This window comes from Thermobia domestica, chromosome 9 (assembly GCF_964235325.1).
Source record: "Thermobia domestica chromosome 9, izTheDome1.hap1.1, whole genome shotgun sequence".
Classification (NCBI taxonomy): domain Eukaryota; kingdom Metazoa; phylum Arthropoda; class Insecta; order Zygentoma; family Lepismatidae; genus Thermobia; species Thermobia domestica.
Window position 1 is genome coordinate 30,640,554 of NC_137462.1, and position 22,544 is coordinate 30,663,097.

General features: G+C 34.7%; 2 protein-coding genes across 2 annotated transcripts in view; both read right to left on the reverse strand.

Annotated features, from left to right (window-relative positions):
- Window positions 1-8,343: 8,343 nt before the first annotated feature.
- Window positions 8,344-21,070, reverse strand: LOC145693944 (calpain clp-1-like). Its single transcript, XM_081770102.1, has 5 exons — window positions 20,913-21,070; window positions 18,871-19,048; window positions 16,646-16,757; window positions 13,156-13,295; window positions 8,344-8,972 (listed from the first exon to the last, which is right to left on the reverse strand). Exons 1-5 carry the CDS (start codon window positions 21,062-21,064, stop codon window positions 8,634-8,636), a joined length of 921 nt encoding a protein of 306 aa, XP_081626228.1. The 5' UTR covers window positions 21,065-21,070; the 3' UTR covers window positions 8,344-8,633.
- A 620-nt stretch (window positions 21,071-21,690) lies between these two features.
- Window positions 21,691-22,544, reverse strand: part of LOC145660779 (calpain-B-like) — a 56,396-nt gene continuing 55,542 nt past the window's right edge. Inside the window, exon 7 of the mRNA XM_081726185.1 lies at window positions 21,691-21,729. Within this exon, the coding sequence (XP_081582311.1) occupies window positions 21,691-21,729 (39 nt within the window). The remainder of the gene's footprint in view (window positions 21,730-22,544) is intronic.

The window sequence follows — 22,544 nt, forward strand, 5'->3', positions numbered from 1 at the left end:
ATTAAAGTGTGAGAATTTCTTATTTAAACATATGGAAAGGTCTGTGGAAAAGATGCATTTTTTTAATGAAAGAAGAAGCAGTATTTTAAAACTTTTATTTCGAATGCTGAAAATGTCTTAACCAATCACAGCTCTGCAATAAGAGCTATGAGTACATAATGATACTTAACAATATATACGTATATATACACAAGACATCTTACAGTTTGCATCCACTCGTAGCATAATGTAAGTTTTCTATCACGATTGAAAGTACGAATTCTGAAAGGTATAAATAACAAATACATTACAACCACCTCACACAAATTACATACATATCACAGTCAATGGCAGGTGTCGTATTGGAGGCACTTTCATCACGTTTCATTACCAATATTTAAACAGAGTAAATACGAGAATCTTTAATGAAAGTTGCCATTTTACAAGTACATTATAAATTGGTACAGACTTTTAAAGTGATAAGAAATCAACAAATACCACGTTATGAAGTACTGTATATGATAAGAAACAGTCGAATGTGCAAACAACCAACGTAAAGTGAAACGTTGACTCAAAAAAAAAAAAAAAAAAAAAAAAAAAAAAAAAAAAAAATCGGTGCTACTAACACCTCTCTCAGTAATAAGCTTTCTTTATACCATACCTTTGAGTGGCAACCAGTTATAAACAGAAGAAAAGAAGTAAGAGAACAGGGAAGAATCTTTAGGTCTCCTGCGAAAATACTTCTTCGTGTAAAAAGGAAGGTAATCATTGCTTTTCGTTCGCATATCTCCCAAAGTTTTACTTATTTTGTTCGGATATATTTTAACACGTAAAAGCTGGTCGTCAAACATGAAGTCAATTACAATACAGTGAACAATGGACGAAACGAAAAATATTTGTGCAATGTAAACTATGTACACAAGTATGTACGAACCACGTTTACAAATATTTGCTATGAAATTCAACAGTCTGTGCAGAAATCGAAATACCAGCTAAAAGATGGTCCTATATATGAATATCATCTAAAAGAAATGTATTTTCATTGAGTGGCTCGTTCAATATATGTTTCCCTAAGCTGAAAAAAAAAAAAAAATACATACATGTGGAGGTGGGTTCTGTCTCATCTCTGCACATAATCCCCACTAATATTCAGGCATTTCTCTCAGCGTTGCACCACTTTGGCTAAACCCTTTTGCAAAAAATCTGGGCTCTGGCTAATTAGCACTCGCTTCACTTCTTCATCTGTTTCGAAACGTTTACCTTGCAGTGCAGACTTTAATACGGAAAAAGATTGAAGTTACTTGGCGCTAAATTGAGGTTGTATGGAGAGTGGGGCAGCCGTTTCTATCCCAATTCCTTAATTTTGTGTCTTGTTTGTGTGCTGAGTGGGGGTAGATATTATCGTCAAGAAGAAGAGTCGCTCATGTCGAATTGCGTTTTCCTGAAGAAGAGTTCAGGTTCGACATAAACGACCTGGTCTCCTGTCAATTGGTGATGAAGAAGTGAAGCGGAATGTAAGGAAAGTGCTAGTCAATTGGTGATGAAGAAGTGAAGCGGAATGCAAGGAAAGTGCTAGTCAATTGGTGATGAAGAAGTGAAGCGGAATGTAAGGAAAGTGCTAATGAATTGGTGATGAAGAAGTGAAGCGGAATGTAAGGAAAGTGCTAGTCAATTGGTGATGAAGAAGTGAAGCGGAATGTAAGGAAAGTGCTAGTCAATTGATGATGAACAAGTGAAGCGAAATGTAAGGAAAATCTAGTCAATTGGTGATAAAGAAGTGAAGCAGAATGTAAGGAAAGTGCTAGTCAATTGGTGATGAAGAAGTGAAGCGGAATGTAAGGAAAGTGCTTGTCAATTGGTGATGAAGAAGTGAACGGAATGTAGGGAAAGTGCTAGTCAATTGGTGATGAAGAAGTGAAGCGGAATGTAAGAAAAGTGCTAGTCAATTGGTGATGAAGAAGTGAAGCGGAATGTGAGGAGAATCCTAAACAGCCAGAGCCCTACTTTTTTGCACAGGGAGAACTGTGCACCTGGTGCAACGGTGAGACAAACGCCTGAATCTCAATAGGGATTATGTAGAAAAGTGAGAAAGGATCCACTTATACATGTATGTATATTTACAAATGTATGTTAAAATATATATGTATATATATATTTTTACAACTTAGGGAAACACACATATTGAACGACTCACGTATGACCAATGCAAAAATCTTATAATAATATTGTTACAGTTTCAGCAATATATCATTTCTCTTATCATATGTGTCTAATGAAATCAACAATTGCCAAACTATAACACAAGTTATTAATGTAAGATATTTGCATTGATCAAACTTTGGATTTTACTTAAAGTTACAGACTAGATCAGAAGCTAAAATGAGTTGTGTACAAATGTATTTCCATCAGATTAATGTTAGATAAGCAGAGAATTTAACAAAGGGGATACAAATTTGGAAAGATATTAAAAATCTGAGCTGCGAAATTTAATTTATTTTCTTAATACATATTCATAGCTGAAGAAGAAATGCAACGTGGCTTCACAAATCTTACGAAAAGCGCTGGATGGAAATAGCTCGTAGAACAATTAATTATCAAAGTTTACTCACCGAAATGTAAAAGTAAACAGGACAGTTTCCGATAAAGTAGTTTTCTGCTCAACCTCAGATTTGAAACGTAAAAAGAAAAATGCGTTATATAGTGCCTCAAGAAGTAAAAAAAAAAAAAAAGTCTTCGATTCCTATCCAGTTTACTTAAGCTACATATTGCCGTAAAATTTCGAAAACTGCTTAATGACAGATGTATACCCTATAATTTGAAAAATGAAATGAAATCTTTTAGTTTTACGTCCCACAGTTATGCCGGTTAGGCTAAAGGAGACGGTGATGATGAAAGATGAATGAAATGGTGGAATGAAGAAAGTGGGAGGAAACGGGAGAACCCCGAGAAAATCCACGCACACGGTGTTTGTCCATCAAAAAGTTCACTTGGCGGGGCTGGGATCGAACCCGGGACCCCAAGCACCAGAGGTGAACACTCTACCACTGAGCCACCGCGCCCCTCCCCCATAATTTGATACCATATCTAAATATCCAAACAGTGTAAATTTGACTTGAGTTGAGTTTAAAGGAGCGTTATTAACCAATAAATGGCAACACGTTCTCCTTATCTTTCTAAGGTAGTTTGTAGGAAGTGGTAACATTCAAAATAATTCAATCGAATTTAAGAGATCTGTATTTAAACTTTGTCCAAAAACAAAATGAATCATTAATTAGGGAAAAATTCTTGCCGTTTTTATTATTTTGTTTTATTTATTGTTGACAACTCTTAATTCTATTGTTTAGAAATATGTTTTAAGAGAACACCGTAGTGTAGTGGTTATAGCGTTGGACTCATGTCTGCGTAGTCCCGGGTTCGATTCCCGGCTGGTGATTCCCAATTTCCGGCATCCACAAAGCGTCGTGAGGCTAATTGAGGAGTCGCGTGAATGAAAGACGTGACGACCACTATGTCTAGAGAGCTCCTGATACGCCGGTTAATAACAGGACGACGCAAAGCGCTGATCACGTGCTCATCGAACGTGGTTCAGCCGGTCACTGACAGATGGCGTTGGAGCGGCTTAGTCCCTCAAGATGAGATGTTACGCGAAGTGGTTTGGTTTTAGAAGCATGTTTCCAATAATGAAACTTTCTTAACATAGAATAGAAATTAAATATAAAAAAAAAAAAAAAAAACTACAGATTATTTCTTTTTGTATAAAGTTTAAGCATTGACCTCTTGAATGTCATTGAATTTTCTGAGAGTCATCTAGAAAGTAAAGACCGTTTAGGTATACAAAATGCAAGAATTTATTGGACAATATTTATTGAAAAAAAAAAAAAAATCTGTTACATACCTGAGGCTTCTCTCACTTCTCTACATATATAATCACCTTCATTTAAACATTTACATCTTTTCCCTAAGCTGAAAGAGTTTCTGGGCGGTAAATGTTTTTTAAGTGATGAAGAAAAAGAATGCAGTGGCCATCTGGTTTAATGAACTGGTGACAAAAGAGTATATGACATGGGAACTGTGAACCTCGTGAATAGATAGACAAATGTTTGAATGAAGGTGGTGATTATGTAGAGAAGTGAGGGAAGCTTTAGGTATGTAAGAGAATTGTTTGTTTCAATAAATATTGTATTTTCCACTTTGTATAACTAAACGTTTTTTTATTATTATTTTCTGGATGACCCTCGTATTTTGAATATTATCACTCCATATAGAATACACGGGAAAGACGGGGAAAACATCTGTAGGCGACAGTTGAGCCTTTACAATCACTTCAACTTAAGGTAATACAAATACAGACAAATATGATTCATATCCATACAGTGCCGTGCCGTGGAAAATCAGCGCCCGAGAGTATACGACGGTGCCCCCATACATATATTCCAAGTAATATTTCCTATCTCTTTTCCTTTTTTTTCGCCCCATTACTTAGGCGCCTGGGGCCGTCGTCTCGCTCTCTCCCCCCACGGCACGGCGCTGTATCCATACCAAGTATAATATGTACCGTGTTATGCAAAAATGAAGTAAGCGCCAAACTTTGAAAATCCACGTAAATGCGACGCTTGGTTCCTGATACGCATTAGGACGTTTTTCACAATCAAAAAGAGAGGAAAACCAACACCTTTCCAAAAAAGAAACATAATTTCACTTTTGATTATGGCTACATTAATGTTGGACATCAACCTTTATACGTAATTTTCTTAAGAGTATGAAAGTGGCGCTTAGTTCGTTTTCGCAGGACATGGTACATATGTGAACTTGGCTTAACTTAATGTAATGTATACGTACAGATATGCATGATTTATATCCTCAATTGTAACTCTTATAATCCTTATTTTAGAAAACAGAACATCTCAATCTGTGTCTAACGCTATGCACAGTCGCCCCGATAGGTGTTACTAGCTGGACCCCAGTAGATGGCACTAGCGTACTGGCTTTAATTAAGCACATTTTTAACCTACAGCATACAGTGAGCCGGAGGCTTGGAGGAACAACAAGTAATCATAATGCTAAAACGAAATCATATAATATCATATCCAGCACATTTGTACTTGTACCAGATACGTGAAACATATTATAAACGTGAAACACAATTTATTATGTAGAGTCAGCTACGAAATGCCGGAAATAATCCCAATTGACATATATTGCTATACAATTTATGTAAAACCTACAGAAAATGATCCACTTACAACTTATACAGCATTGATAAGTCAGACATGATCGTAATCAAAAATATAGATTGGTATGAATATGATCGATACAAATGTTAAGTACAAGTTTTACATTTTTCAGATACTGTGCACGGTATATTGATTTGTTTGTATTGAAAACTTCTCATATTAAAAAAAAAAAGAAAAGAAAAGAAAAAGAAAAAGAAAGAAAGAAAGAAAAAAGTAAGTCAATGTGAACCCACATCTATTGTTTTTTATCTAGGAATTTATTCTTGTATATTTCGGTCCATTCGAGGACCATGTTCATGAACAGTCACTTCAGAAGATGGAAAACACTAATTATACATATTTTTTGTTACAACAAACCACCTGACTCTACTTACTTCAATTTAAAAGATTGAAAGGACACATTCCAACTTTATAGTGTTAACCATACACAGTGTTTTTATTTTTCAAACACTTGGTCTTACTTATTTTGTTACAGAATATAGTAACAAAAATAATGTTTAACTAATGTATTCTAGCTTCTTCTGAAGTGGCTGTTCCTGGACATGACCCCTGAATGGAATGAAATATAAAAGAAAGGAATGTTAAGAATTTACGAATTTAGATTTCTGGGCTGTCAGCATTTAAGACCATTTCGCCTGTCACGTATATGAGGGATAACATCCTTCGGCGAGCACACTATTCGATTAAAGGGAAAGAGGAAAAGATTGGGGAAGGAAGGAAGCAGCCTGGAACCTATATGTTAGATACCATCCCGGCATTTGCCTGGTGTGAATGAGAGAAACCCAGGGAAAACCTCACTCAACTGGACTGAAAAATTTGTTACACTTTTTTCGACCGAGTATTCCCATCCGAGATTGAACCCGGAACCGCTCACACCAAAGGCAAGAGCGTGAGCGACTACACCACGCGGGACCACATAAAAGAAAGGATTCCTAGGCAAAATGCAATAGCTGCGGGTACAAGATGAGTGTTTTTCCTTCTTTTATTTGAATATGTAGCCAAAGGAATCAACTAGTAAATATACTTCTTACATTGATTGAAGCAAAGAGGAATTTTGATGTTCAGAGTGATAATATTTTCTACATTTTATGTCCCTTTATTTGTAAAAATTGATTTGATTTCTATATTAACATTTTATGAAGACCACTTTAAAACACACTTCTATTACTCTTTAAAAAAATGCTAAAATAGAAAAATTTATACACAAAATTTGAGCTTTTTTTGTTAGTTTTGTGGCTGTGAGTAATCAATATACTTTTTGCTGAAGAGACAGCAACTACTTGCTGCCAAATTTGCATTGGAAGGGATGGTCACAAATCTGTATTTCAGTTGAGCTGTTCTATTAAAGCCCGGCTACAAGTCGCAGCGCAAATACCCTGATTTAATATGTTGTGAAAGAAACTTTAATAATTAAAAAAAAAAGTTATAACGCTTTTTCTATGCACATGACAATCGAAGATGAATCTCGGTTGCGTTATGTGTCCCTACCAGGCGAAAACTATTGGGCCAACATTGGAATATAATTGGCCAATAATAGGGAATGGCACTTCGAAGAACGTTGTATTGAGAATGACTTATTAACAACTTACTGATAGTAATCAGCAAATTACTCTTGGTTAATCCAAGAAAAAGTACTTAACGTTGGTACTGTCGTATGAATTGCCTATACCCTACAGGCTGGGCCAAGATGCAATTTACCATTATTGAACCTACTTATTAAGCAAGATTTTGAGCCGATAATGCTCAGAGGCCAACCTAGGCGATGTTTGACTTTCCAGCCCAATTGTTTGCCAATCGTCCGATGACCCTACATTGGTATAACGCCACTGAAAATCCTATTTGCGAGAAACTAAAATTACTTCACATTTCTTTCACCAAGCCGTGGCAGGATTCACATAATCCGGTCGCTGATCGTGAACAACTGGAAAAAAATAAATAAAATAACTGTGACTTCGCCTTTATCAGGATGGCATGAGGACTACTACTCGTAACATGCCGTGGTTTTGTTATTAGTTTATCCTTTATCAGCCTATTGGACAATGATTTCATGTTATCTTTTGTATACAATTTACATACTATTAAATTTATGTAAATAAATCTATCATTATAAATTAAGGTAGTATGATATCATGCAAATGAGATACGAAATAATCATTTTAAAATTTGCTTTTGTTAAAACGAAAAAAGAATGATATCTCCTCATGTAAATAATTAGATAATAATTCCAAGATGGCGCTCTGATCTGTAATAATTCCAAAATGGCACTCTAGATCTATAATAATTCCAAAATGGCGCTCTGATCTGTAATAGTTCCAAAATGGCGCTCTAGATCTATAGTCTTTGTTACAGGCGGGCAATACAGAGTGATGGTCATGTTATGCACCCACTTAATACGTGTTACAATCTAAAATATTTCGTGCAAATCTGGTATGCATAATATCCACAATATAACATCTTTTACTGAATAGTAAATAAACAACGCTACTAACATAATTCTGTTAACTCTTTATCCCTCACGTGAGCATATATCCACATATTCTTAAGTTCGAAATAACAGAATAACTAATGTTGCAATATATTCTTCACAGTATCTTTTAATATGTATATTTTGCTTTGATAACAAGCAGAAACAAACAATGAAGTTACAGAATTTTAAGTAATCCAATGTGCGTAGCGACCGTCAAGTCATGAAAGACTCTGCCATCTTTGCCTTTAGCGGGAGATTTGGTAAGTAAAGGATTAAACAAATGTTATATCCGCATACACTTCATTGACGTTGATCAAATATATATGTATGTACGTAACCAGCATTGAAATTATAGTAATTCTGTGGAAGGCAAACATCTCGTTACACGACCATTAGTACGCACCTGCATATACTATACAACAATAAGTAAAACTCTCGAACAGTGGCGGCTCGTGAGGAAAGTCCAATCGATGAAAATTTAAAATGATATCGTTAAAGCTAAAGGAATGAAGCTTACCTAAGGTACAGTCAGTGACAAAAGTTCTTTCTGTTTGATAAAATGTATTTTGGAAATAAGATGGTATGGCTGGAACATACAGAAACTTTTTAATTTACTGAAAAGTGCACATAGATTGTCCTTCCATTCTGAAGTTATTTACGAAACTAATTTCATCAAACGGAAATAATTTTTGTCGCTGACTGTACCAATTCTTGTGTATAGCTTTCTGAATTTTCCTTACTTTAGCTTATAGCAATAAAATTTAAATTTTTACTAATTTACTTTTCTTCAAGAGCCTCCAAATTCTCTCGACCATGAAAAGTGAAGCTTTTTGAATATTTTATAATAAAAATACAAATTCACACAGATCAATATGATCAACTTAATTAACGCTGACATTGTAATTACAATAAGTACAAAGGCACAAAATATGATCAATAAAAATAGTCTTATATTAGAAATTATCTTCTTCCTCTTCGTCTTCAGCATCCTCGTTTTGAACCACAAATCCTGGATCTAAGGGGAAGGATGGGATATCAGGTAGATTGTTTCCTTCATTGGTTGGAGGATGTGGAGGTAGTTCTTTTAGCTCGAACTCTTTAGCGCCATAAACTCGGATCATAAAATTTCGACTGCAGTCTGGATAAAACGTAGCCGGAATAATAACATAGTTGCCAGGTTCTAGTTCAAATCTTCCCATTACTTCACGATAATTAATGAAAACACCAGAACTTCCTTCTTCAGGTATGCAGAGAAAATATTCGGTGCTCAGTCTTTCTTCAGGATTGTCAGACTGGAAAAAAGAAGAGGAAAAGAGAAAATAAGATGGGCTTTATTTTGAAGTGCTTCAACATTATTTTTGTTTTATCATTTCATTTATTTGCTCAAAACAGTGACAATTTGTACATTCAGTAATAATAACTTATACAAATCAGCAGAAATAACTATAGATCAGCGTTTCTGAAACTGTGATTCACGGACCACAAGTGATCCTCGACGTCTGTCCTTGTGGTCATCTTAGATTAACATTAATCCAAAAACGACAAAAAATAATAATAATAAAATAAATAAAAATAAAAAATAAAATAAAATAAAATAAAATAAAAGTAAATTGTAAATCATACTTTGTAATTGGGAATCTTAAATAGGTATAGATTGTGCAAATAATAGATTATACAATTGAATAAGTTGAAGATTATAAATATATATTGATATGTTAGTACATGCCCAAAATATTGCAATATCCTACACGTGGTCTATATATGTAAAGACTACAATTGCTTTTATTTGGTAAACAACACAATATGCTCTCTTTCTACAAATACTACTATAAGTAGCAGATGACAGGCATCATGGTCAGATCAGGTGACAGAAGAGGAACATTAGCGCCACCGCTGTTCAGGAGGAAGTATAAAAGTCCATAAAGGTTTAAAATGTTTCAATCGGCATCAGTTTTGGCTAGCCAAATCCCTTGTCTTAGCTTGCTTGGAGCTCTGAGAGATATAACCTAACCCAAACCTCTTAGCTTGCCTGTAGCTCTGAGGCCTCCTTCCCATCTAGCTTGCCTGGAGCTTTGTAGGAACTCAACCACTCTCATAGCTTGCTTAGAGCTTTGAGAGAATCCTGTTAAAAATCCATTTGTTTCCTTCTATCATTAGTATATAATTATAATATAACCAGCAGAAGTGTTCTGAATATGGACACTGGATTGTCCAAGCACAACAGCTAGGTTTTGGTACAGGTCTAGTGGTCTAAGTAAAGAGCACCGATTTCAAGAGTGAGAAGGAGTGTGTATGGCTGTTCTCGGAAGCGGATTGAGTGACAAAGTAGTTAACGCATCGGCACAGTACAGCGAAGATCTTGGGTTCGAGTTCCGGTCCAGTCATCCACTTTTTCACATTTTGTATCATTGAATTCGAACCTACAGAGGATTTCGTGTGTTAAAAATCCGGTTGTTTTCCTCCTTTTGTTAATATATTCTGCACTAATATTTAAAATCTTCTTGAGTTAAACTAGTGTAGAGAATTTTTTTCTTTGATCAACACAATTTTACTCTGATATACGTGTGCATAGAGTTTATTTCATTAAGATCTTATCAGTATTTCGCAACCTACTTCTTAAAATTAAATGTTTTTTTTATTGTTTCTCTGATGTTGATAATAGTTCAACATGTAGGAAATAAGACAGAAGTTAAGTAAATACACTGAAGTAAATTTGCAATTTGCGTAATCAAAACATTGTTTCTCAAATCATTGCATTTTGGAGGAATTCTGTATAAATGTGTATGAATACCAGATCTTTTTATTGTTTATTTATTTTTAAATAGCTCTCACATTAGTTAAACAATATTTAACTAATAAATTAGATGTTCGAAATCAATAACAGTTTGAAAATAACAATGACCGATATGTCAATCTTAAAGAGTGAATTTCCACTAGATAATTTTGTAAACTATATCATATTGAATATATTTTATATATTAGAATTTTCTGAATGCATGTATTGTATTAAATGAATGAATGTTAATATTTACTTATTGTTCTTAGTAATTAAGTAACCAATTAACTTCTTCTTACGTTAGTGCGTCCAGTAAGAGAACGTCTCTGACAGCTCGCAGAGACATTGCCACTACTCGCGTGTCAAGGTTTTTTCGGTGCAACTATAGTGGCAATTTAATTAATGGTATAAGACAGAGTGATCATGGTTGCTACACTGGTATCAAAGTAGGGGCTGCAATGTCCCACTGCATGTGGTAAGAAATGTCAGAGACCATCTCTTATTGGCCGTGCTATAGTAATATCCACAGTTCAATTCTCAGTGAAAGTGATCTCCTTCGTGGATAAGCGGTTAGCGTACGCGCTTTTGGCGTGGGAGACTCAGGTTCGATTCCCAGCAGAAACTTACGTGGTTTGGATTTCACGTTAATCAGTAAGTCTCGTCTCATATAACCGCGCTGCTGAAAGGGACATTAAACTCAAAATCAATTCAACTCAACTCTCAATGGGAGTTCTGCCTTTACTATCTATGTGTAAATAAGATTTTAAAAGCAAAAATACTAATTTGCACTGATCTATGGTATGCAATGAATATCCACTTGTACAGGGGGCGAATTACCAGGGAATGAAGGAGATTTTCCCCCTGAATCAGATTTTAATCTCCAAAGAAGCAAACTAAAGTTTATTGATAAAAAGTTCGAGTATATTGTCAAATTCTATTGGTTTTTGACCTTTCATATAAATTTAAATTTATTTGTTAGCTGTATTCTGAAATAAAAGCTGTAAATTATTCACCTTTGGCTTATAAGTTTATACTCAGAACTATTACAATATACACATCCTTTTCCCCCTGTTTTCACCATCGCCCAGCCTAACTATTTCTTGTGCCGATAGATGTCACTTGCTATCGTATCTTCATTCCTTTCAGTTCGCCGTCTTAGATGAATTTGGATGATCACGTTATACTAACTACATGTAATGAAATTATATATGGATTTGTAAATGTGTTACATTGTACACACAAAACGTAAGATACTTTCAATCCTATGTTCAAACACATTCGGGAAAGTTAGGTGTGGGTTAGGATTACCAAACAGAGTCATCAAATCTAGGAGGCTTAGATGGGCAGGTCATGTACCCAGAATGGAAGAAAGTAGGAACGCTTTCAAAGTTTTAACTGGAAATTCAATCGGAAAACGACCATTAGGAAGACCTAGAGGCAGATGGGAGGACAATATTAAGACGGATATCACAGAAATAGCAATACAAAGTAGAAACTGGATCCATTTGACTAAGAATAGCAGCCAATGGAGAGCTTTTGTGAACGCGGCATTGAGCCTTCGGGTTCCATAGGCCATAGAGTTAGTTAGTTAGGTGTAGGTGTTCTAGGCTATGAATAGTTAATTTAGTTATTGTTGTTAAGTTTTAATAAATTTCCTGTTTATTACTGTTTTCATATTTTCATATTTGTGTGTATATTTAGGGGGTAGGGGCAGAGGGCGTCCTTGTCGAATTTTGAATTGTTGAGTACTAGCTGCAGACTTGTTCCTGATCACAAGATCATACATCATAAGCTATAAGGGTCAAACCAATTAAAAAGTGTACATAGGGGCACTGGCCAATGAGCTGTAGAACCCTGGGACCCATTTCAGGGGCGATCGTCCACCAGATTTAAAACTAAAACGTCCACAAAGGGCTATGACCTCTTATGAGAGGTCAATACAACGACATTTTGATACAAGATCCTCTCTCTCCCTCCTAGAGAGAGAGAGTACCAGTATATTTAGACAAGGGAAATTACGCTACTAGAGGCCACTGAACAAAAGTTCTATGTGTGAGTACAGAAGAGTCTGCAGCCACTTTATTGCACCTTCAGACTACTGTATCCTGTTGGCCTCATTTTATCCCCCCGATATCAATAACCTAATTGCACACTGCACTTGTATTATCTATACCACGTGAACAAATACAAACGTGACTTCGATTAAAAAAAAAAAAACACTATTTCACTCATAACGACCACAGTGCACCACATCCTTCACCTTTTGTTGTCAGGTTCGATTCCCGGCGGGAGCTCATGTGGTTCGGATTCCACGTTAATCAGTAGGTCCACGTCTCATATAGCCTCGCTGCTGAACGGGACGCTAAACTAAAATCAACTCAACTCAACCTTTTGTTGTCAGTATTCTCATGGGTAAAAATAAAAATTATAAATAGATCAACTTCACAAATTGCTGTTTTTGTTTAATGTTATGATTTTTTGAAAGAAAAATACATTTTAATGTTAATGGTTCATATAATTTTGTACCTACATAATTCTCCTTTTTATCTTGACTTTTTAGATGCCTATCTATTGTATAAACAAGCAAAATGTCAGGACTTTCAGACTTTAATTTCAACGAAGGTGCTTATATACTTTTATCTCCTATCTAGCTATACACATATATATATTTATCTCTCTATATGCGTATGCTTGCTTACTTTGTATATAAAAAATGCGATCTGGAACATCCGCAGTTCCCTTAGCTTCTCACTTCGCCTGTGTTCTTGCATCAATCCAACCATCACTGTGCAGCGAGGTGGGTCGTCAGGATTTATTGGCACATCGGGATCAGGATCATCTGGAAATTTGGAAATTATATTTATTTCAGGTTACTAAATAATCAAAAAAAAAATATTTGCTTGAGAGAGATTAGAAATTTATTTTACTTAAATCTATTAAGTGTAAAATAAAGTTCATATGAAACACGGTAACGATATTTTACTACGAGAAGGACGATATCGATATTTCCAAGATCTCTCCCTCCTTATATATATATCTATATATATCTATATCTATATCTATCTATCTATCTATCTATCTATCTATCTATCTATCTATCTATCTATCTATCTATCTATCTATCTATCTATATATATATATATATATATATATATATATATATATATATATATATATATATATATATATATATATGTGTGTGTGTGTGTGTGTGTGTGTGTATGTGTGTGTGAATGGGTGGTGTAATTTTCAAAACATCGTTCATTTCCCATAACCTTCATTTTAGCTGATAGTAGACAAAAGATTTACTAAATTCTTGTATTTCATCGTTAGTCACGTTTGCTTTCCGTACAGTAAAATAATATGTTTAAAATAGATCCGCTTATTATTCATTTCCTAGATCTGAACTCTCAACAAATAACTTATTAGAAAACGTTCCTAAAATATAATTAAACATAAGACAAACTTAAATAATACAGGCAAAGTTAGAAATATTTATATTCTTATTTTAAAATATATGAGTCGTATCCAGAAAGTAACTTTCTACGCGTCTCATAGCTAGGAAATCGTATGTTGCGCGAAGCGACTGCGTGCACGTGAGAGAGTAAGGTCCTATCATGGCGCATGCGCCAGCGGAACTTCCCTAGTGCTCTCAGTAGCGTTGTGGCAGTGGTTGAAGATGGACGTTCCTATTCCAGCTCCCGCCGCGTATGAAGTGCGAGCAGTGATAAAGTTTTTGAATGCACAGGGCATAGTGCCTATTGAAATCCATTGTCAGTTGTGCCAGGTCTATGGGCCTAACGTCATGAGCAAGCAGATGGTGCGTTGCTGGTGTAGACAACTTGCAGCAGGACGCCAAAATGCATGAGGAGCGCAGTGAGAGGCCGTCATCACAGACGACCTTGTATATCTTGTTCGGGAATACATTACTCGTATGCAAAATCGTTGCTTCACAATATCGGAATTCAGTGTCAGTTCCCGCAGATTTCCCGCTTCTTATTGCAGACTATTAAGAGATGGAGGATGTTGACGAACAATGTTTCCAATCTCAGGCGGCCGAGTTCTATGGCAGATATAGAAAATTGGTCCCACGATATGATAAATGTCTGAATTCCGGTAGTGAATATATTGAAAAATAGCTAAACACATCCTGTATCTGGTACAATAAATGTTTCCATTTAATTGTGTTTTGTTTCTGTTCATGACCTTAGGGAAAGTTACTTTCTGAATGCGCCACGTAATTTTCCGCTTATTTTAACCAGATGTTAACAAAAAAAAAAAAAAAAAAAGTGATATGTAGAATCATACAAGTTGTCTCGAAAGGATATTATATTTGCTCAAAGGATACTTAACAACTCACTAAAATATTACATACAATAGCACAGAGAATATAATATCAATGCTAAACAAATTATTTTTACGTGACAGACTAGTCTACAATCTCTAATGTAACACTGGATAGAACAAAAAAAAAAAAAAAAAAAAAAAAGCTGTATTATTGAAAATTACTTAAATTATTCTACAACTCTGTTGCGTCAATTAGATTACAGGAAGATAACCGTGCCGTTTCATGTTGCCAGATTTAATTATTCAGTTAGACTCTACAAGATATGTAGAAAAGTACAATTATAACAAGAAGTAAAAAGTAAGTCGTTAACGACACTTTCCTAATTCTGGTTATAGTTACTCAAATAGCATTGTATGATTTGATTTAGTTAATCAGAATTTTGGTATATAAGTGTAAAGGTATTCTCAAAGAGCGAAACTATTCTATCTTTTGCTGGGTAGATAGAATAACTTGGTGAGAAAATTGGAAAGAAGCTGGGAAAATTATGAAACCAGAAGACAAGGTGATGAATTAGAATGCAGGATTCGAGATAAATAAAGAATGGGAGAATATGGTACTTAAAGAAGAAGAAAGGAAAAGGAAGAAGAAAGAAAGAGAACAAATTAATAAGGGGATATAATAAGGCTAATTAAAGGACAAGAATGTATCCAGCAAAAATATATATTTTTAGTGGGACAAGTGTGCAACTGAACACGTGAAAGTGAAAATAATAAGTGTTATTTTTTAACAAAGTGGCGGAGCCTAATTAAAAGTTGATCTCCGGAAAGCATATAAGAGGTGACCAACTCCCAAGTAGCCAGAAGGAGTGGAAGTCTGATGAAGACACAGTTGTGTTGAAACTACTACGTGATTGTGTTTTTTTTTATATATTATTACATAACCTTGCTTAGTGTGTTGTGTTTAGTTTGGAGAGAGTGAAATGTGTAGCGGAATGAAAATCTGAATGTCTTTCAAATATAACATTAATTCTGACGCGGATCCAGGGGGGGCTATAGGGGATATAGCCCCCTTTGACGCTCAGGTACCGGTATACACGGGATAAAATGGGCTTCAATTCTACTTTACATTGGATAAAGCTCCAAACTATGGTTTAGCCCCTCCCTTGATCATATCCTGGAACCGCCACTGCATTAATCATTCACATTATTGATTTATCGAGGGACAGTAATACTAATATTGTGTACAGACAAATAGCCTCAAAGGTGGGTTGGACAACCATAGCTGTACAATCCCACAATTGGCAATGATCGAAGGGAATATGTTCACAACTATATAAGATATAATATGTATAGTAAATAATTTCTAAGGATTTAAACATTGAAACCTCTAACTTGTCAAAACATTTCTCACGTCCTCTTAAATGGTATACAACCTGTTGAGTACAAACAAAATAAAACTCAGACAAAAGCGTTACATTTTGAGCAATTAACTTTTACTTCAACTGAATTTTCAGTAGCAAATAAATAAACTTCCAATAAAGGGTAATTTACTGGACGGTTTACTAATAATTTGGAAAGAAAAAAATTGTCTACACAGTTTTTCAACATTATTGGTTGGAAAATATGCTTAATTGTAACTCCACCTTCCCCTAATAAAAGAAATAAAGAAAAAGGAAAAAGAAATATATTTTAGCCCAATCTATAGGTCCAACATAGTCTGTATGTTGAAAGAGACCAACAATTTTATTTAAGTAACAATCTCTTCCATTGGCCCACTATTTTTGCAACTGGAGATGTTAACGGGATAAACTTGAAATAAATATATGAACTCTTTACCTCTTTAAAATATTTTATAAATAAAATTTATTTCATGTGCAATATAATGCTCATAATATAACTTACCAGGTTCTACTAGCGTTAAAAGGTACTGAGGATTTGTGGCAAACTTCTCGAGGTTATTTCGACATCCTCCTGCATTTACACCGGCTACCCAACAACCATGGATAGCTTTTACCTGAAATGGTAGTTAATGATTGATCATTAGCTATATATTAGCTATAGTTTTGATATCTTTGTTGAGGCTGAAATGCGACAAAAAATAAAGAATAATAGTTTTTTTTTTTTAAAAAAAAGAAGTTACAAAAATTCAATTTTTTTACTAAGACTTATACCCATATATATAGTCAATACACCCGTATTGAATGGAACGATTAGAATTAGAATTCGATAAATAATTGGATAAAGATTATTAAAAATTAAATGTAGGTTAAGTTTATGAGAAGATGAAGAACATTTCAAAATTATGTCAGACGCATTGTTTTGTTTACTTGAATGTAGTAAGAATAAAAACAGACATTAGTAGAATGTAGCAATATTAAGCTAACAAAGACAATAAGCAATAAAATGCAATGTAAAAGGTTTTGTAAAATGTTTGTCAACAAAACACACGATTTCGGATATGTCAAAACAGTCAGATTGCAAAGGTGTCTGGAGATTTCGATCACTTGATGACATTGCAGAAACACAAGTTTCGGCAATGAGATAGGTAAACACCGAAAAGATGTCGATGGATGATGTAGCAGTTTCATCAGTCAAAAAAGGAGAATAAAAAGGCCATGTTTTAAGGAATCAGGGCAGTCAAGTAGGAGTCAAGGATCAGTCATTTGAGATCCGTCGCCGACCAACGGAGTTTAGTTGAGAAGTTGGTGTTTCAAATGAGACGAGAATAGTCTACGAGAGACGTTAACATTCATTATTATTATAACGGTCGATGGCAGTACCAAGTTTGAGGTCTGGCCTTTGTTAGTCTACCGTTTCTGTCCAGGCCATCACACAACGAAGAACGAGCTGTATGTGTCCAGAGGAGAGAATCAACAACACCCAAAGGTACGTGTTCCTATCTAGACCTGTTGTCAAGAGAGGAAATAACCAGAATTTATTAGATTGTGATCTGACGCATGTTTTTATATCCTCTACAGACACACCCAACAATGATCAGTAAAATCTGAATACATGAATATTAATAGTCAAACACCTGAGTTATCATTAGGATTTCCCCCATTCTAGTTTATATGTTTAAGTCTAAGATTTCCTGGGCATTTCGGATAATGTCCAGAGGACAATCTTCCTACGTCAAGGAGCTACGCAATTCCAACGTTTGAGGCATGAAGCAGAGAGATTGGCAATATAACAAGTGGGTAATTCTAAAATTCAGATTTTTTTTTAAAAAAAAAGTTAGTTGTAAGAAACATAACACATACAACACAAATTTGACCACAATTAAAGTACAAATTCAAATACATTCATATAAGAATTGCAATTTAATAATTTTGAAAAAACCTCTGTTAAGAATATGGTTTCTTGTCCCTATTTAACAAGTCATACTAACATCGACATACTTCTAATGGTGACACAATACTAACACCGATACACTTCTAACGGAGTCACAATACTAACATCGATACATTTCTAACGGGGACACAATACTAACATCGACACATTTCTAACGGTGAAACAGTACTAACACCGATACACTTCTAACGGTGACACAATACTAACATCGATATACTTCTAACGTCGACACAATACTAACATCAACACACTTCTAACGATGACACAATACTAACATCGACATACTTCTAACGGTGACACAATACTAACATCGATATACTTCTAACGTCGACACAATACTAACATCAACACACTTCTAACGATGACACAATACTATTAACGGTGATACAATACTAATATTGACATACTTCTAATGGTGGCATAATACATCGACACACTTCTAACGAGAACACAATAATAACATCGACACAGTTCTAATGGTAATACAATACTAATATCGGCACACTTCTAACGATGACACAATACTATTATCGACACACTTCTAACGGTGACACAATACTAATATCGACATACTTCTAACGGTGGCATAATACATCGACGCACTTCTAACGGGAACACAATACTAACATCGACACATTTCTAATGGTAACACAATACTAACATCGACACGTATACTTCTAACAGTTACACACATTATTTGTAAATAGTGTGAAAAAACGTCTGAAAGTAATGGCGATGAATTTTTCTCATAATTAATTCTTCTAATGGATCCCTACCTGTCCTGGCACATCTGTGACACCATCTTGATCAAAATCAGGCCCTAGCGCTGCTATGGTGACTTCCTCAAATTCTCGACAAAAGTCGTCAAATTCCATCCAAAATTCACCGTCTGAGTGGTCAGCTATGGAAAGTTTATCTTTCGTGTCATCATCGACATAATCCCAATGACTGTCTCTGTAAAATTTGAATCACTTTATTGATAAAAAAAAAAAAAAAATAAGGAATACGCTTAGCTTAAATCATTGTAATAATCCCTATCTTTAATTACACTCAATTTGAGAAACGTTAAGTTAAAATAAAAAAGGAGAAGAAGAAAAAGAGGAAGAAGAAGTTTCATACTTATGTTAGTTTTTAGATCTCCTTAACGTCTTGGTATATTTGAGAGTGTTTTGTTTTTTATTATTTATTACCAAGGAAAAGATGTACAAAATCAAAAACTAATGTTCAAATGAAGCAAGCACTTGACGAATCCCTTTTGAATGAATCTAGCAATAAAATGTCCAAACTATCGATATACAAAAGAAAACGATAGCCCAATGCTGCTTATTCTAGCTTTAGAATTGGGTAAAACTTACAATTTGACCAAAGGAAACACTCATTATCTGGTGAAGCCAATGATATATTTCCGAAACAGTAGCACGGATTAGTAATAATACGTAAGTGTTTGTTTTAGTCAAATTTTTATTTGTATTAAGTTTTAAAAAAGTAGCTGTGAAAAGTAGCTTTTACGATAAGAATTATTTCATAAGCAAGCTCTTCTGAAATGATTTAGTCCTTCAGAAAATTTTGTTTGGTATTTGTCAAAACATACAGGATGTTTCGAAATCCTGTTACAACATTTACGAAACGACAAATGTCTACGTGAAAAAAATTTGAAGTATCGCAAAATATATGTAAATAATTTTGGAACACAACATAACTTATAACAGTTTAACACTTTGAGAAACTATAAGAACCTATCTCTTTAGAGGAAGCGATGTTTAAAATTTTCGTGGAAGATTCTCTTGGAATAGATTCTAATTTAAACCCATGAAAACGTTCGTTAAGTTGTTTTTTATTTTTATTTTTATTTTTTTAATCTTTGACGAGTTGATCATTCCATTGACGAATTGAATCTATTCTTCCAACCCTATGAAAAACTCCTTCCACAGCGGCCCAAGATCCTATATTCAGTACCATTTGTGAGCTGAGTTAGCGTATGACTTTATCTGGCTACGCTTGGTCTAAGGGAGTCATTTATGATTGGATACCTCCTGACGTCACAATTTACTATTCCCATTCACAGTAAACCAAATGGAAAGAACAAAGAGCAAGCTAATGTCAGTAGAGACAGGCAAATAAAAGCACCAATGGCGTCGTGCATGGTTTTACAATAGCTTCTGGATCCATGAGACAAACTCCTCACACACTACGTGACCCGAGTTCGATTCTCAGCGCGTGCTCATATGATTCGGATCCCACGTTAAGCTGTAAATTCACGTCTCACATAGTCTTGGTGCTGAAAAAGACAGTAAACCCCAATCTAATTAATCATTGATTGTTTATTCCATTCTTCTACTTTGTCGCCCGCCTTGCTTTTCTCTAACCGTTTCTCTCTCTGTCGTTTCTCCTCCCGTAGAAGCATGGTGTTCTCCTATCGTAAAAGACTGCGTCAAAGCCATTAGTGTTTGCGCTAGTGACTTCAAAAATTTATTTTTTATATATATATTGTGAGACTTGAAAATCAGAAGAAAAAGCCAATTTCGATATTTTGGTTTATTTTCGTGAATAGAAACAACTTCCGAACGCACAAAGCTTCCAACAAACACGAATTTTGAAACACATTGTATATATTAAAGTGAAATAGTATATTCAAAACAAAACGAGCTTATTTCAAGTTTAGCAATTTAATATGTTTGATATGTTTAATATGTTTAAAGTAACTTAGACATTAATGACGGATTGCTATCAGAACATAAAGCCTGATTATTGGGCTTTAAAAATGTATTGGCAAAAAAATATTGTAAAATTGGAATTTAACGTTAAATAAATCTCATACCCATCACTCCAGGCTCCTGTCCATTCGGTAAAATCAGCCCAGGGATTCCGAACCCGAATCAGATGAACATTGCCTAGTTCCCCTGCATCCACTTTTCGAAGGTCAGTTACAGTATATGCATGGCCTTTTACAAGTCCATTCACATCTGCCATACGGGAAGCTTGCCAATCACCCTGAAAAAGAGAGAAAAAAATTCTTATCATAGATTTCCTAAAAGCATGAGTCAATGCTTTGAAGCATAAATTATAATTCTTCAATACTTTTTAATGATTATACCGGGTGTATCAAAAGTTAGAGGCCATAGACCAACTCCGTTATACGAAAAAAAAAAAAAAAAATGGAAAAAGATCAAAGTTGTTGGAAATCGGTGGTTTGCAATCTAAAATGGTGGAATTTTATCCAATCGCACCACCCATTAAGTTTCACACTGATAAAGCGCCCAATGTTGAAGGAAAAAGCAATGTTGCCAGTTCAATATGCTGTTCCTTTGGGTTTTCAGTACACCAACAATACACCATTGTTGGGAAATTGATTCAAAGTGTTTTTGGTTCCCTCACACGATAATGTGCACGTGCCCCATGTCATTTTCGTGTGCCCTTAGGTTACGTTAAACAGCCTGTTGAACTGACAACATTCATTTAACATTGGACAATACTGTATCAGTATGTAACCTAAACGGCTGGTGCAATTGGATAAAATTCTACTATTTTAGATTGAAAATCATATATTTTAGATTAAAATCAACTTTTTTCTCTCTATTTTTTCCTATCTTTATTCATTACGGAATTGGCTTATGGCTCCGAACTTTTGACACACCCTGTATAAAGAATATGAACAAAAATAATTTACGAAAACTTTACATTAAGTGTTCGTTTAAAGTAATGATTGATGTTCACATTTATTGTTGTCCACTAGTAAATTTGGTCTATTACGGTTATTATAGCTAGAACTTAAGAAAGACTAAAGATGATACACACTGGGAAACTGGAATATGGAATGGAAAGCAACATCGAAATATCAAAAGTCATGAGAATATCCCTTGGAAACGCGCCCTTACGAGTCAGAGTGAGAACTTGAAGAGGTTGATCAGTTTAAGTATCTGGGAAGAACTTTGACAAGAAACGCTTACTGCACCAAGGAGATCAAGTCAAGAATTGCCGTAACAAAAGAATCATTCAGAAAAAAAAAAAAAAAAAAAACATCACTCAACTAACAGGCTTAGTATTGAACTAAGGAAGAAGTTAATCAAGTGCTGTATATGGAGCACTAGACTGTATTGTGTTGTTTAATATAAATTTGATAATTATATTTGAGCATAATTAAAACTTTAGGCACAGTTATAGAGACTACTTAATTATTTATATATATATGTGCCATTAGCATTAGCAGATATTTTACAAACAAATACATTAACAAATGGGAGCCAACTTGAGATTTGCATTCTCAAAACAAATGTACTATTTAATCACACAAATTATAAATCTCAGTAGTATAAGTGAAACCTGTTGTTGGAAGACCTACCAACAATCTGGCATAGCAAATGTCATCATAACAAATGAGCAGTTAGGAAAATAAGGACAACTTACTGACCAGGAGAGTGTGCTGCCATTCTTGAAAGAAACCTTGAAGAAC

Excerpts from the sequence above, each read along its gene's own strand:
- LOC145693944 (XM_081770102.1), bottom strand. The coding sequence starts at position 21,064 with ATGGCAGATGTGAATGGACTTGTAAAAGGCCATGCATATACTGTAACT. Across the intron at positions 19,049-20,912 it reads ACAGGAGCCTGGAGTGATGG|AGACAGTCATTGGGATTATG; the intron begins GTATGAGATTTA and ends CAAATTTTACAG. Across the intron at positions 8,973-13,155 it reads TCGCATTTTTTATATACAAA|TCTGACAATCCTGAAGAAAG; the intron begins GTAAGCAAGCAT and ends TCTTTTTTCCAG.